This window comes from Alexandromys fortis, unplaced genomic scaffold (genome assembly GCF_014885135.2).
Source record: "Alexandromys fortis isolate MF-2015 unplaced genomic scaffold, M_Fortis_MF-2015_v1.1 scaffold_206, whole genome shotgun sequence".
In the NCBI taxonomy this organism is placed as follows: Eukaryota; Metazoa; Chordata; class Mammalia; order Rodentia; family Cricetidae; genus Alexandromys; species Alexandromys fortis.
In genome coordinates, this window is record NW_026068097.1 from 2,506,679 (window position 1) to 2,522,247 (window position 15,569).

Consider the following 15,569-nt stretch of genomic DNA (forward strand, 5'->3'; position numbering starts at 1 on the left):
TAAAAAAATCACATTATACACTAGCGAACATTTTCCCAAGGCCTTTGAACAAAAGTAGTTGAGAATAGCTTTCTCGCAGTAGGACACCTATCCATTGATGTCCTCTCCCAGAACTTTCTCTCCCTTAGAGAGTTTCTCTGCTCATGGTTGGAGGAATGAATTAATACTTCCCTGTGGAGTAGGAAATAAATTTAATCACGCTTGTGCTACAATTATTGCCCCATACTTATGTGGAATATTGGGGGTAGTGAAGGCAGAAACCAATGACTGCTGGGATTACAATACAGTATAACCAACAGCTCTGTTCATGCCAAGTGTATTTCTAAATGACTTGAATTTTGTCTGCCCATATAAGCCTAGTTAGCACTTGATTATGGCTACTCATTAAGTGAAATGTTAAATGCAACTTGTTTAACTGGTTCTTTTTTTGTTTTTTAGCTAGAAATCCTGTGCTCGGTCAACATTCTTCAGTTTATATTCATTGCCTTAAGACTGGACAAGATCATCCATTGGCCCTGGCTTGTATGTAGCTTTTTAAATCTTTAAACAAACAGTTTATTATAAAAGTAATTCATATTTATTGCAGGAGACGTGTAAAAAACAAGCAAGCATGTGAGCAGCAGACTAATGATCACATATAACACCAGTGCTGGGGGCGAACATAGAGGGTTTTATTACCTTGTACATAAGCTCTTGAGGTTACTCTGTAAGATTTTGTATCCTGCTCTTTTGTTTTAATGTAGTGTAAGCATTTGCTCAGATCAAGAAATTGTCATTGTAAATATGACATTTAAGGCTTTATTGATTCATTAGTTGCATTTATGAAACATCTAGTTGCTGCTAGTACTTTTGATTTCAAAATGTTCCCATATGTATATATATTCTTAAGTTTTCTGAATTTTTTTAACTGACACCCTAGTTACATTTATGGGGAAGAGTCGGACCCTTTATAGTATATTTATAATATGTAATAATTAAATAATTAAATCAACTTAATTACCATATCTGTTACCTCAGACATTTATCATTTATTTGTGCAAGGAGTGTTCAAAATGTTTTTCTCTTTTAGCTGTTTTAAACTATTTAATTATTATCAATCATAATTATCCTGCTATTCTATAAACATTACAAGAATTTTTTATCTCAAATCTCTGGTGTATTTTTGGCTATAAAAATCCTTGTTCAATATTTTACTGTTTTCTTAGAAAGTATTCTAGGAAAAAATTACTGAGTTATAAGACAGAAACTTTTAAGAAATTTTTAAAGATTTTTTTTAAAGATTTTATTACTTTTAGGTATGTATTGTATGTATGTCAGTATACCATATACCTTTAGTGGTTGAGGAAGCCAGAAGAGAGGGCATATGATTCCCTGGGGTTGGAGCTACAGATTTTTGTGAGGCACCATGTGGGTACCATGTGTACAAGACCAGCAAGCACTCTAATCCGCTGAACCATTTCTCCAGCCCCAAGATTGAAACTTTTTAACAGATTCATTTCCTATTGATATGTTTAGTTAGTGTATACAATAATGGGGTTAATTTTTACATTTTCATGTGTATATGTTATTCATTGTTGCTTGCCTAAGTTTGCCCCCATTACCCTCTCTTATTCCCCCATCCTGCTAGATCTTTCTCCTCTCCAAACCTACAACCTTTTGCTTTCGTGTCATATATACATGTTTAAATCTAAATTCCACATATAAGAGAAAACATATATTTGTCTTTCCTTTACCATGTTTTACTCTCTCTTGTCCCTACCTTAGACTCCTTCCTTCCCAACATATTCCCCATTTTTTTTTTTTTTTTTGGCTTTCTAGACAGGGTTTCTCTGTAGCTTTGGAGCCTGTCCTGGAACTAGCTCTTGTAGACCAGGCTAGCCTCGAACTCACAGAGATCCACCTGCCTCTGCCTCCCGAGTGCTGGGATTAAAGGCGTGCGCCACCACCGCCCGGCTCCCATTTTTCTTTTACTTTCCTGCCATGTCATGTCATTCATTCATTCATACGCACACACACACACAGAGACTTTTTAATAATATGGAGTTGGATTGATGGCTTGGAAATAGCTCCTATTCCAGAGGATCTGTTGCCTTCTGACCTCCATGGGCACTGCACAAACATGGTGCACAGACATACATGCAGGTAAAACACCCCACACACATAAAATAAAAGTAAATCTTTTTAAAAAGAAAAATGTAGGTTGGGTGGGAACCTTTTGAGATTATTCATATACATTTTATGCTCTTGAGCAGTGAAGTTGTAAGTCATTCTTCTAAACCATGGCTTCAATTAACACTTGGTTAAAAGTGAGTGTGTGGGTGGAGAAGATAAGATAAACTTTGATAAACATCAGAAGATATGCACTAGAGAATACAGTATTGTTTCAAGTAGTAATAATTTAGAAAAGAAGATTGGGCCGTGGTTGTAGCTGTTTGTAATGTTTGCCTACCATGCACAAGGCCCTGGATTCATTCCGATTACTGAATAAGCCAGGCCAGGTGGCACATGTTTGTAATATTAACACTTGTGAGTTATAGACAGGAGGATAAAAAATTCAAGGTTAGCCTTGGCTACATGCAAGTTCTAGGCCAGCCTATACTACATGAGACTGTATCTCAAGGTGTTATACCAGTGTTTTAAATTTTGAATGGATTGTGTTTTCTTTGGTGTTTAATATATATTTGGGGGGTGTGTGTGTGTGTGTGTGTGTGTGTGTGTGTGTGTGTGTGTGTGGCCGGCCAGCCATCCACTTGTATATGTTGAGAAAAAAGGAATCTTGAATGCTTTCCACAATTAGGTAACAGGAACCTGATTCTTATCCCTGTACTAATCCAAATGAATGAGTCAGTCTTACTGCATGTATCTTATAATTGATAAAAAAGCAAAAGAAGATATTAAAACCACTATCCTTCTATTCGTGAAAGAAGTACCAATAAATTAACACCATCATGGATGTACTTTAGAGGAGCTATTGGAAGCAATACATAGACAGACATTGTAACAAAACCTGTCATCAAGAACTCCAAGCTACTCAAGAGGCCTAAAAGTCATGAAACAACTCAAATCACATGTCTGAGCTGAAATGGCAATTATAGCACTGTTAAAAGAAAGGTGAGAAAAATTTTGAAGCCTGCAATTAAGTGAAGCATTCTTTATAAATGGTGTCAATAATATGCTCTATAAGACAAAATTATAAATTTAGACTTCTTAAAATAAAGGAAAAGATAGATCACTGGCTGAGGAAAAGGTTTTGAAAGTACATGTCAAAACTTTGACTCAATTAAAAAATAAAGACTTACTCATGTGTATACCCCATACATCCCCCCACACCAATACACACTGGTGATTGAGGAAGTGAGTGGCTGTGAAAATAAAGTGAAGACATGAGTCCACGAGATTGCGTGAGTGAATGAAAATGAGACTGAGTGTGAGAGTGGGGGTGAGAAAGTGTGAGTAAATTTGATAGAATGCAAATATGTGAGAGTTAGCTGTCCTGGAACTTACCATGTAAACCACAGAGATCTGCCTGCCGAGTGCTGGAATTAAAGGCGTGCGCCACCACCCAGCTGAGGAAGAATTCTTTTTTTTTTTTTAATTTTTTATTGAGAAAAAAAGAAAAAAAGTTTCCGCCTCCTCCCAGTCTCCCATTTCCCTCCCCCTCCTCCCACCCTTCTTCCCCTCCCCCCACTCCTCTCCCCCTCCCTCTCCAGTCCAAAGAGCAGTCAGGGTTCCCTGCCCTGTGGAAAGTCCAAGGTCCTCCCCCCTCCGTCCATGTCTAGGAAGGTGAACATCCAAACTGGCTAGGCTCCCACCAAGCCGGAACATGAAGTAGGATCAAAACCCCTTGCCATTGACCTTGGCTTCTCAGCAGCCCTCATTGTCCACCATGTTCAGAGAGTCCGGTTTTATCCCATGCTTTTTCAGTCCCAGTCCAGCTGGCCTTGGTGAGTTCCCGATAGAACATCCCCACTGTCTCAGTGGGTGGGTGCACCCCTCGTGGTCCTGAGTTCCTTGCTCCTATTCTCCCTCCTTCTGCTTGAGGAAGAATTCTTATGTTGAGTAACTAGACAGAGGGAGAGATTGAGTAAGTATGAGGGGTTATTTGAGTAAAAGACTATATGAATGAGTGATGGGAGGAGGTAGGGATGTAAAAGAGGAAGTATGAAGAAGTGAGTGAGAGTGACTGAAAGCAAGGGAGTGTGAATGAGTGTGTGAGAGGAAGTAGTGAGGAAGAGACAGAGTGGTTCTGGTGCTGAAGGCAGAAATGATATAGAATGGGCATGAGTGACAGTGGGGGAGAGAATTATATGAATAGCCAAGAATGAGAGAAAATGAGTGGACTGACAGAGGGTGTGTAGGGCCAGCTAGGAAATATGAGGGAGCATGGCAGAGTAAATGATTGCAGGCCTGAGGGAATGACCGATGTGCATGATGGTTAAATATGGGATTGGGAGCATGTGTGTAATAGTGAGCATGTTAGTGATGAGTTAGAGAGCAAGAGACTGGGGATGTGGTAATAAGTGCCTGAGAGTAAGGAAGTGGGAGTCCCTGCGAGTGAAGGATCATGGGAGTGATTGAGAGAAGGAAGGGAGTGTGGGAATGACTGGGAGTGAAGAAGTATGGGAGTGAGTGAATGACAAAATGAGTGACTTGAGAGGGAGGGAATTTGGTAAGAAAAACTTTAAAATATGCTGAAGTGGAGGTTCAACTGAAAGGTTGTTACCTGAAGGGAAGAGGGCCTAATGACAGCATTCCTGGACAGAAATCCCACGGCAAATGTGATATTTCCCATACCATCTCCGTAGAAGTCCTAGGCAGGAGGACTGTCTGTAGTCATGCTTCCCCTTGACTACCTGAACAGACCCAGCCAAGTGATAATGGTAGCTACCAGAGGAGCTCTGAAGACACTGTGTTTCTACTCCTCTGCAGGTCGTGTGTGTCCCTCTGTGGATCCTCATGTCCTTCTTGTGCCTGGTGGTCCTCTATTACATCGTTTGGTCTGTGCTATTCCTGCGCTCTATGGATGTGATTGCAGAACAACGCAGGACACATATAACCATGGCATTGAGCTGGATGACCATTGTGGTGCCTCTTCTTACTTTTGAGGTAACCTTTCTACAGGAAACTTCTTGTGCTCCCACACCCCACCCTTATCTGGGGCCCATCTGCCATAACTAGGTAGGTATACTGTGGTCTGTGTGGGAGAGAGGAAGTTCAGAGTGAATTTAGGACAATGAGATATGCTTGCAGAACTTACAGAGAGCAGTACAAGTCTAGCTGTAAGGCATCTGTCCATGTCCACCTTCTACTTTCTGCAAGTGAGTGTTGGATATCCTGGTTTTATATTGAGTTTGGTGGGGAATTCTAGACTAGATACTATTGACTCCTTTGAATAAACCCTGGGAGGAGTTTCTCATAAAACTTCTGGCAGTGGGAATCTTTCAGCTGGGTGGACATTGACCCTGGGAAAGGATGCAAAATAGCCCATGGTCTTTTTCCCTGGATAAATGTTTTTGTGCTATTGCCTATGGTGGCCTTCTTTCTTCTCAGACATGGCATAGGTGACATGGGGAAGAATTATAACGGGGACAGCTGCAGACTTGGTCTATTTACTGGTGACACATCAATAACAACACTTTGACTTTGTCTTTCTGTAGATCCTGCTGGTTCACAAACTGGATGGCCACAATGCTTTCTCCTGTATTCCAATATTTGTTCCCCTGTGGCTGTCATTGATCACACTGATGGCAACAACATTTGGACAGAAAGGAGGAAATCACTGTATGTCCATTAAACTAAGAAATTCTCTCTCTCTCTCTCTCTCTCTCTCTCTCTCTCTCTCTCTCTCTGTGTGTGTGTGTGTGTGTGTGTGTGTGTGTGTGTGCGCGCGCACGTGCGTGCGCACATGCATGCATGTACATGGGTGTGTGCATGGGTTACGTGTATGTGTGTGCGTGTGTCTTCAGTCTGTACATGCACTGTGCTTTGTGACATGATGAATCTCAGGACCCCAGTTTAGAAGTTGTTCTGGGTACTGTAAAGATGAGGAAGGGCAGTAGTGCTCCTCAGAAAGGACATACTATCACATTTGCTTTGGGATGCTAGTCTGTATTATACCTCATTTGCAGTGCACACTACAGGGACAAGTGGAGGTAGAACCAGACATGGCAGGTGTCTCTTTGAGTTCTTATTCTATGCTCTTTAAAAATGGACTCTAGATTTTTTTCTGGATCCATGAAAAATCCATATCTTTCAGCAAAATGTCAAGAGTCCTCCCATGTCCCTTTCTACCCATCTCTCCTCAATAGAATAGAATATTTTCTGTTTCATGGAGCTAGGCTACTCTGTCTTAATTAATATACTGTGGCACACACTTTGGAGGTAGTCTTTGGTTGGTGTACAAAAGAGTTCCACGATATTCCAGAATGGAGTATAAGAAAGGTTTATTTATTTGGGGTTAAACTCACAAAAAGGGTAGCAATTCACAGTCTTCTGCGAGTGCTGGGGACTGAAACCAAATCCAGTCACATAAAGCTGCACTATTTAGCCTACCTCACCATTTTCAACCATGAGCTCTGATTGGAGGCTGGAAAATCACCTCCCAACAGGGACCTGGGGATGCTGCCACTACTGGCCTGGGGTCCTACTCTGAGAACTTTGGATGTGGAGATCTAAATCCCTCTGCATACTGGGCAATTAGATCCTGGGCAACCTTCACTTGTAAGGAAACTGAATGCAGTGGTATATAGTGCCATTAAAACTCGTTGTTCAGGAAAGAAATGTGACATGAAACCCTAGTGTTTGAAAGAAAAAAATTCTTATTTTTCAGGGTGGTTTGGTATTCGCAAAGATTTCTGCCAGTTTCTGCTTGAAATATTCCCATTTTTGAGAGAGTATGGAAACATTTCATATGATCTCCACCATGAAGATAATGAGGAAACAGAAGAAACTCCCATTCCAGAACCTCCTAAAATCGCACCTATGTTTCGCAAGAAGGCCAGGGTGGTCATCACCCAGAGCCCTGGCAAATATGTCCTCCCTCCACCCAAATTAAATATTGAAATGCCAGACTAAAGCACACCACTGGGGCTGGAGTATGAGTGCACTGGAATGCACACTCCCACTTCCCTTGCCCCCGACCCAGGCCTAGAACTGCGGACCTCCATCTGAAGCCTTGTTTGCGTCCAGTGCCAACCAGCCACTCATAACAGAACATAGGTGGCAAGAACTAAGGGTGTCTACCAATACGGATGTCAGTGACACATCAGAAAAAAAAAAAAAAACACTTCTTTCTGTATGGGTACCTGAAGTGTCTTCTCATTCCTGTGGTACCCACCAAGGGATAACTGCTGCCAAGACCTGCAGAAGCACATCTGTGGTCTTGGCAGATTTTCTAGTGCTAAATTTCTTTTAAAGTATTGGAAGATGTGGTTCTTATGGGACCACTTCCATTTGTGGCTCAACTGTGCTGCTATAGGTAGCCAGTGGGGACTGTAACTAGGTCTGTACACACCTGTTGTGTTCAGATACAGTCCAACCTTGCTTTCCCTGTCCCTGCTGTACAGAAACTTCGCTTTAGGCAGGATGACAGCAGGTTTGCAGGGCTTCATCAGTGAGCCCTTCCCAATGGCATGATTCCATGCCTGTATAGTATTTATATAGCTATTTTAGCATTGTAATATATAGTATCAAATCCTAGTTCTGTACAGCATATTCTCTGTTAAAATATTTTTTTACAAGCTTGTGCTGGAGATGGATGGGTTAAGCCATGGTAGAAGCAGATGGCTCAAGTGTTTTGACCCAGACAGATCCCCCACCTTCACTTACCATGACCACCAATACCCTGGAGTCCATCTTTTACATAATAGCTGCTCCTGCTAGCACAGTTTCTGGAAGTGAGAAGAGGTCTGTGCTTTTCCAACATGGGGGTGGGAGAATCAGCCTAAAATCCCAAGAAGTGCCCACTTGAGACCAGGGCACTGGAAAAGGTTGCCAAGGTAGAGCAGAACAGCCGAGGACCCCTGTCCAAGTACAGAGAGGTGTGCCTACCTGCAAGAAAAATTCTACGTGCTGGTACATAGATGCCCATCACCTGTCAGCAGTTTCTCCAGGTTCGGCTGGTATAGTCAGCCCCAAACCCACCATACAAGAACAATAATTTTTAGTCTAAATCAAATGATTCATTTCCCAATGGAAGTAAAGGGAGCATTGATCTTCTTGATCAGGAGGTGCAATGGATTTTGACAGTCACCTGATAAGTGGCCTCAGTCACACATAATTGAAATCTCCTATGACCCTGATCCTACCACTGGCACAGGCCTCTAGCAAGCCTGTTCTGTTTCAGGAGAAACAAGGAACAGAGTGTAGCATTTTTTGCTTGGTCTGTTAAAAATGTGGCTAAATCCACTATTTTTGCTCCTGTAGTAGTTCAATAAAGTGGTTCATTTTACACATGTACTGTGTGTATTTCACTTTGTAGAGAAACTGGAGTTATTCTTGCCCTGTACCGAGAACATCATCTGACTGCCACTGACAAGTAAAGCAGGCAGGTAGGGTGAGCATCCTTTACTGGGTCTCTTCAAAGCAGCAGTAGAGGGTATACAAAGGGAAAAAACACCTGCCGTCCATTCATAGTGGCTTCATGATGACCTTCTGCCATTGTGGAAGTTTTGGATGCCTTCTAGACTGTTCCTAGGGTTTTAGAACACTCCAGCAATTGCAATGCACAGTTCTGTCTAGCTCTCTTAGCTGTGTCTGCAATTCAAAAGGAATTTTACTGGGTGGTCTTTCAGGTCATGGTTGGCAGGAACTGACAGGAAAATCAAACAGTTGCTATTGGTGAGAAATACCCTGCATGTAACCAGAGATCAGGCATGAATTCTTTTCTTGAGCTCCGTGGATTTCAGAAAATGCCTTGTTCAGTCAAAGTAGCTGAGATTCATCTGCCAGGTGCTTTGCTCCTGTTTTATGAACCATCAGTTCTCTGCTCCCTGTGAGGAAATTAAGAAATTTCTGCTCCTATTGCTTCAGCCTTCTGCTCCCAAAGGCCTGGGACTCTGGGGTCACTATGTGAACTTTGTGGAGATTTTGTTTATTGTAACACGAATGGGGCCTGCTTGTTGGGGTTTCTGTCCCGCCTGGTACCCCACAGCTAGCAAGCCCCAAAGAAAATCACACAGAGATCTCTATAAGTTATAAAAGCTGATTGGCCCATTTGCTCAGGCTACTTATTAGCTCTTGTAGTTTTTATTAACCCATTATTCTGATCTATTTTTGCCATATGGTTCGGTACCTTTCTCAGCAGGGCAGCTCACATCTTGCTTCTTCAGTCTGGTCAGGAGTGGGAGGAATCAACTTCCTCCTTCCCAGAATTCTTCTGTTCTCATTGCATCATTTCTACTCCCTGTCTGATTTTCCCGCCTATACTTCCTGCCTGGCCAATCAGCGTCTATTTAAAACATGATTGACAGAATACAGACAATTCTCCTGTACCAGTTTATTCTTGGAAATGTCTGAAGAGATGTAGTTCTATGTGGAAAGACAATGGGTTATCAAAGCTGCTTTGACTTGTCATCTCTGCTCACCTCTCCACATTACACCCCAAATGAATAATCGATTGCATAGATCAAATGTGGGTACAAAATCCAACCCACATCTTTATTGATATGTTTCCTGGTCAAGGGAATTGAAGTTAGCTGTGAAGGCTAACTGCCAGGTTTCCAGTCCTTTGCAAAGACCCAGTAGTAGTCTATGTTTAGGAGGGGCACATATGTAGGCTAAAGGGATTCAAGAAGCAGGCCACCATTTCCTTTTCTATGAACTGTGACACTAATAGATAGCTAATGCTCATGTCTAAATAGCCATCTGTCATTTCTCTCCTGGTCAATAGTATGATGAGCTTTTTCAGGAGGGTCTTTAAATTTCATGCTACCCCCTGTTTGTGTGATGATCAAAAGAAACACATTACTGTAGCTGCATCATTGTTCACCATGCTTGAATTAACAATGTTTGACAAGCATCAGTGTGCAAGTAAGGACATGTGGTCTATGGGTTCTGACCAGGAGCCTTGTATTTCTTAACCATTACATTCCTATGATACTGCCAGACTCGAAAAGTGTTAAGACAAGGAGGCATTCCATGGATTGTGCTTAAAGTTTGGTGTATCACATTAAACAGCAAAGGACACTTACGTTGTCTTTTTCATGATAACTGTGAAGCAAATGTTCACATGATAACACATCTCTTGTCTAGCCAAGACATTTATGAAGTGACTTACTGGATACCTGCAGTCACTTTATGATGCCTTTGACAATATCCTGATCAAGGGTGCACTATCCACATTGCACTCTCTTGTCTACCTCACCCAAAGGCAGGCCATCACTAAGTATGGCTAGACATGAGGAAGATGATCTAAGAAGCTAGGGACTAGTTTTGGGTTTGGAAAGGTACTTTTTCCTCTATATACAAGGGACCCCAGGATAAACATAAAAATACTGGAGAGGAGAAAGGCCTCTCCGGATATTACCATTTCCACTCACTGAGCCAGACCCCAATAGCTCTGCAGATTCCAAGACAAGGCTTAATACAAAGAGTTCTTTGGAGTAGAAGTAGAATAATGCCTTCCTACAAGTCTGTCTCTTTTGTGGGTTGCATTATTGGGGGTACCTCTTTCTGGCCTAGGGCTTTAACCTATCCTTTATTCATCGTCATGTTCTCCCACAGATCCAGTGTGTTCTCTCTCTCTCTCTCTCTCTCTCTCTCTCTCTCTCTCTCTCTCTCTCTCTCTCTCTCTCTCTCTGTGTGTGTGTGTGTGTGTGTGTATGTTCCATTAACCTCAGAAAAGAGGCAGCTGTGAGAATTCCTTCCTGAGAGAAATACAAAAGAAAGTTTACTCCCTCTTCATAAGGTTCTAACAACAAATTGTCCTGTGATTTCAACATAGTTCGCCCTGGGTATATAATGAGGTTTTGTTTTGTTTTATTTGTTTATTATTTTCTATCCTGACCAGTTTCCCCTCCCTCCTTTCCTCCCAGTTCTTCCCCCACGCTCCCTCTATCCCCACACCCCCAGTCCACTCCTCCATTTCTGTTCAGAAAAGGGCAGGTCTCCGATGAGTGTCTATAAAACATGGCATATCAAGTTGCAATAAGACTAAGCACCCCCCCTTGTATTGAGGCTGGGAAAGGTGACCCAGTATGAGGAGTAGGGTCCTAAAAGTCAGTAAATGAGCCAGAGAGATAGTCCCTGTTCCCACTGTTAACAGAAGAGGGACAGAAAGGATTGTAGGACCCAGAGGAGTCAAAGACACCACAAGAAAACCCACAGACTCAACTATCGTGGGCTCTCAGGGGCTCACAGAGACTAACTGACAACCAGAGAGCCTGCATGGGACTGACCTAGGTTTGCTCCATTTATGTTAGTTTTGTAACAGTGAGTTTTTGATGTGTGCATAGAGTATTGCCAGCAGGTGTCTGGTAGGTGTAGCTAAGCAACTACAGTGGAAAGTATGGACCCAGCATGGAGCCTCCCTGTATTTCTCCACCCTGATGAACTTGGTGGGGCTGGTACATTCTGTTCCACCAAAGGCCAAGGGGAACTGGGGCCCCAATCACATTTGCTGCTTAGGCTGGTTCCCTGGATCCAAGAGGCTTTGTTTTAGTACCATGGCATTATCTGCATTTGTTGCCTCTCCATTCACCACACACAGCTGCTAAGAGATACCATCTCCACTCCTAGCATAACTTTTTGTCTAAGGGAAATATACCCTGCTTAGTCCCAGGAAGGTTAATGACCCACTTTGGGACAGGTCTGATCATCTTCCCCTATGTTACTTTATTATGGAAACTTTCTTTGAACTGATTGCTCTTCAGATTTTAAAGCCTTCCAGAAGCTCATTATCACAGAATTTGGCTGTCTATCACTTTTACCCGTAAGGAACTTGGGCTTGATATAAATTAAATTTTGCCACATTTGCCTTCAAGTAACTCGGACAGAACTCTGCTTTGCCTATTTTCTAATTGTAATTGGATGTTTCTTTCCTGCCTGCCAGTTCCTGAATAATCACTCTGAGGCTTAATATTAATTACAAACTCTTTGGCCTACTATTAGCTCAGACTTATTATTAACTAGCTCTTATAAGTTAAATTAGCCCACTTCTATTATTCTATATTTTACCACAAGGCTCATGGCTTATTACCTCACATCTTTCTTCCCCAGTGGCTGCTGGTATTCCTAGACTGTGCCTTTCTTTTTATCTTCGCTTAGATTTCCTGCCTGGCTCTATTCTGCCTGGCTATTGGACAAATTTAGCTTCTTTATTAACCAATGGTAATAAAACAACATATTCACACCATACAGAAAGGCATGCCACATCACCTCCCCTTTTCTAATTAAAACAGAAGATTTTAACTTCAACATTATAAAATTACATAAAACAAAGCAGTTATCAAATAAGGGTTACAGTTATAATATTAAGTCTATTTGTACTTGATAAAATTAAAGAAAATATCCTATCATCTGTTCTATCTTTGTGAGTCTAAAGTTTCATATCTAATTATCTTTTATTATAACTAAGAAAAACTGTAACTATCTAGTCTTCAACTCCATCAAAGACCCCAGAAGGATATAATATTACCTAAGTAAACAGGAAGTGCATTGTAAGCAACTTCCAAAACTCTAGAAATGGCAGATATATCTGGCTACCTGGACAGTCACCCAAAGTTCTTCTGTGACGTTGAGGCACCCATCTTCAGCCTAGAGGCCTATAGTGTCTGGCAGACTTCTCAGTGAAGCAGGAGATTTGAAACTGTCCTGCCTATATTGGCAGTTTCAATATAGTTTCAGTCATTCTGTGACTTACAGAATGTCTGACAGACTCTTCCATGAAGCAGGACCCTGAAACACCATCCCATCTTGTGTTGGCAAGTTCAGCAGTCATTTTTCTATGGGTCCTGAATGTCTAATTTATATAGCATACTGTCAAGCAGTCCCAGCAAGAGCAATTTCTTGCCCAAATGGCCAGGCTAGCCACATTGAAAGCAAACTCCATAAGGAGCTTCATCAATTCCCATCATCCACTTGAAGTAAATGGTACTGCCAGAAGCAGATATGTCGCTGTCAAGAAAAGTCTAAGTTCTTAAAAACATTTTAAGTACCATATTCTGTAGGTCTTTGAAGTATTTGAAGATTACCTATCCATCTGAACTATCTGCATATTTAGAAAACCTAACTAACGTGACTATAAGTTTGATTATTATAGATGACTATTAATTTGTATTTTAACTATGCATTACATTTTAAATGAGCTGCATAAGCATAATTTCTCAAACATGAGTAGAAATATAAATATAACAAAATTGACCTTAAATTTGTATCAATAAACCAAAATCCATATAATATAAAATATTTTGATATTAACAGTTTTTATATTGGAGTAGATTCAATAATCTACCTTTTTAAATCACTTCTATTACATATCTTTTTTTCTCTAGAAAGAGATTGACTGTGACCATTAATCATTTATAACCAACCCCCTTTAAATGAAAACAAACATTTATAAACAATATGTTGGGAATTTGGGTGTAGTTTGTATACTACTTTGTAGCAAGAGGGCCCGCTTGTTTGTCCTGGCCATCCAGAACCGAAATAACCACACAGAAACTATATTAATTAAATCACTGCTTGGCCCATTAGCTCTAACTTCTTATTGGCTAACTCTTATATCTTAATTTAACCCATTTTTTATTATTCTGTGTATCCCCACGAGGTCGTGGCCTGCCAGCAGAGTTTCAGTACATCTACTTCTGGCTGCGGATCCATGGTGTCTCCCTGACTCCTCCTTCCTCCCAACATTTCATTTAGTTTTCTCTGCCTAGCTCTGTTCCCCTACAGCTCTGCTATAGGCCCAAAGCAGTTCCATCATTAACCAATGAAAGCAACACATAGACAGAAGGACCTCCTACACCACATTTCCTGCTGATTGGGGGTGCTAATGATCTTATGGGGATCCTGAGAAAATTGAGAATTATGGTTAAATCTTTACTGGAGTAATTTGTATGGTTGATCCATCTCAGCCAGTAGCCTGGAAGCTGATTTGGATGTTGGATCACCTGGGCCTTTACTCCAGGAAAACTTCTCAGAAACTTACTTGATCAAACTGTATTAGCCTGGAAGGAATCCACAGCTTCTCATCTCCTGTGGAAACAAAAGCAGAACCTCTTTTACAAAACAACATATCCTTAGATCCAAATTTTGAAGCCAAATACCTTTAATTGGGTTTAGCTTAGCAGCCCCCACAATCAAATGTTTCTCTGCAGTTATATCATTAGCAGTCAAAAAAGTCAAAACACGGGCTGGAGAGATGGCTCAGTGGTTAAGAGCATTGTCTGCTCTTCCAAAGGTCCTGAGTTCAATTCCCAGCAACCACATGGTGGCTCACAACCATCTGTAATGAGGTGTGGTGCCCTCTTCTGGCCTGCAGGCATACACACAGACAGAACATTGTATACATAATAAATAAATATAAAAAAACATCAAAAACACAATAGTATACACAATCCATTTTTATGTGTCTTATCATTTATCACTCTATTTCATTTTTAAGAACCTAAGTTTATTATCTTTAAATTATTCTTTTAATTATAACTCTGTCTTATCCTTTATCCTCCCTCTACCAAGCCTATGCATGTTTATCAAACACATTGTAACCCGTTTAGAGGTCTTTATGCCTGAATCTATCTTTATTGTATATCTGTAATCATTTTTTGACCAAGAGAGTCTTTTTAAATGATAAGCAGCCATGGCTAAGACCAACATGGTGGCTTTGGCTGTTGCCTCTGCCCCATTCAGCTTTCCATTCACCATCAGCACTAGGAGCCATGCTCAACCCCTCCCCCAACTCTGAGAAGCAGTGGATCTACTCTGCCACCAAGCTGCTTGAAGCATGTTGCCCTTAAACCCTTTTTCTCTCTATGAAGAAAAGCTAAATCTACCAGGCAATGCATGGCTGATTAACCTCTCTGTACAAAGGCCTGTGTGAGATTGCAGAAACTTGCTACATAGCTTAGCTCATGGTGGATGGTGGCCAACACCATCTTGCAGGCAGCTATTGGGAGATGCCAAAGCCTCTCCAAATTTATAGAGATCCTGTGCCACTAAAGTGCTCAGCAAAGCCATGAAAGCTCCATATTAATTTTTCTATTGCAATTCCCTCTTGAGGAAGTCACCTTGGCCTCAGATATATTTCTCACTACAGGTATCAGTGATTAGGAAGCCTCTGTACTCCATTACCAAGACCCCTGTTCCTGTCAGGGAGCATGCAATAAGGGTCGACTTGTACATACAAATGGCTAGAAATAAAGGTGAAGGTCCAATGATCCTCCCCACCCTCTTATTCTGTTGAGCTTATAGGCTTAATCATAGTTGATGCTTGCAAACAGGCATAGCTGGTCTAATGAGGATTGTGGCTTTTTTAGTTAGATGATAGTGCTCTCAAAAACCCTGCTAAATTAGTCATTTAACTTAAGAATAGAGTTCTATCAGGCCTAGTAAATTTGGCATCATTTATTTCT

The 15,569-nt window shown here is 41.2% G+C and overlaps 1 protein-coding gene across 1 annotated transcript in view; it reads left to right on the top strand.

Moving 5' to 3' along the window:
* Tmem185a (transmembrane protein 185A) overlaps window positions 1-8,449 on the top strand; it is a 32,400-nt gene extending 23,951 nt beyond the window's left edge. The window contains exons 4-7 of the mRNA XM_050123652.1: window positions 439-522; window positions 4,930-5,106; window positions 5,658-5,781; window positions 6,830-8,449. Coding sequence (XP_049979609.1) covers window positions 439-522; window positions 4,930-5,106; window positions 5,658-5,781; window positions 6,830-7,074 — 630 coding nt within the window. The 3' untranslated portion in view covers window positions 7,075-8,449. The remainder of the gene's footprint in view (window positions 1-438; window positions 523-4,929; window positions 5,107-5,657; window positions 5,782-6,829) is intronic.
* The last annotated feature ends 7,120 nt before the right edge of the window (window positions 8,450-15,569 follow it).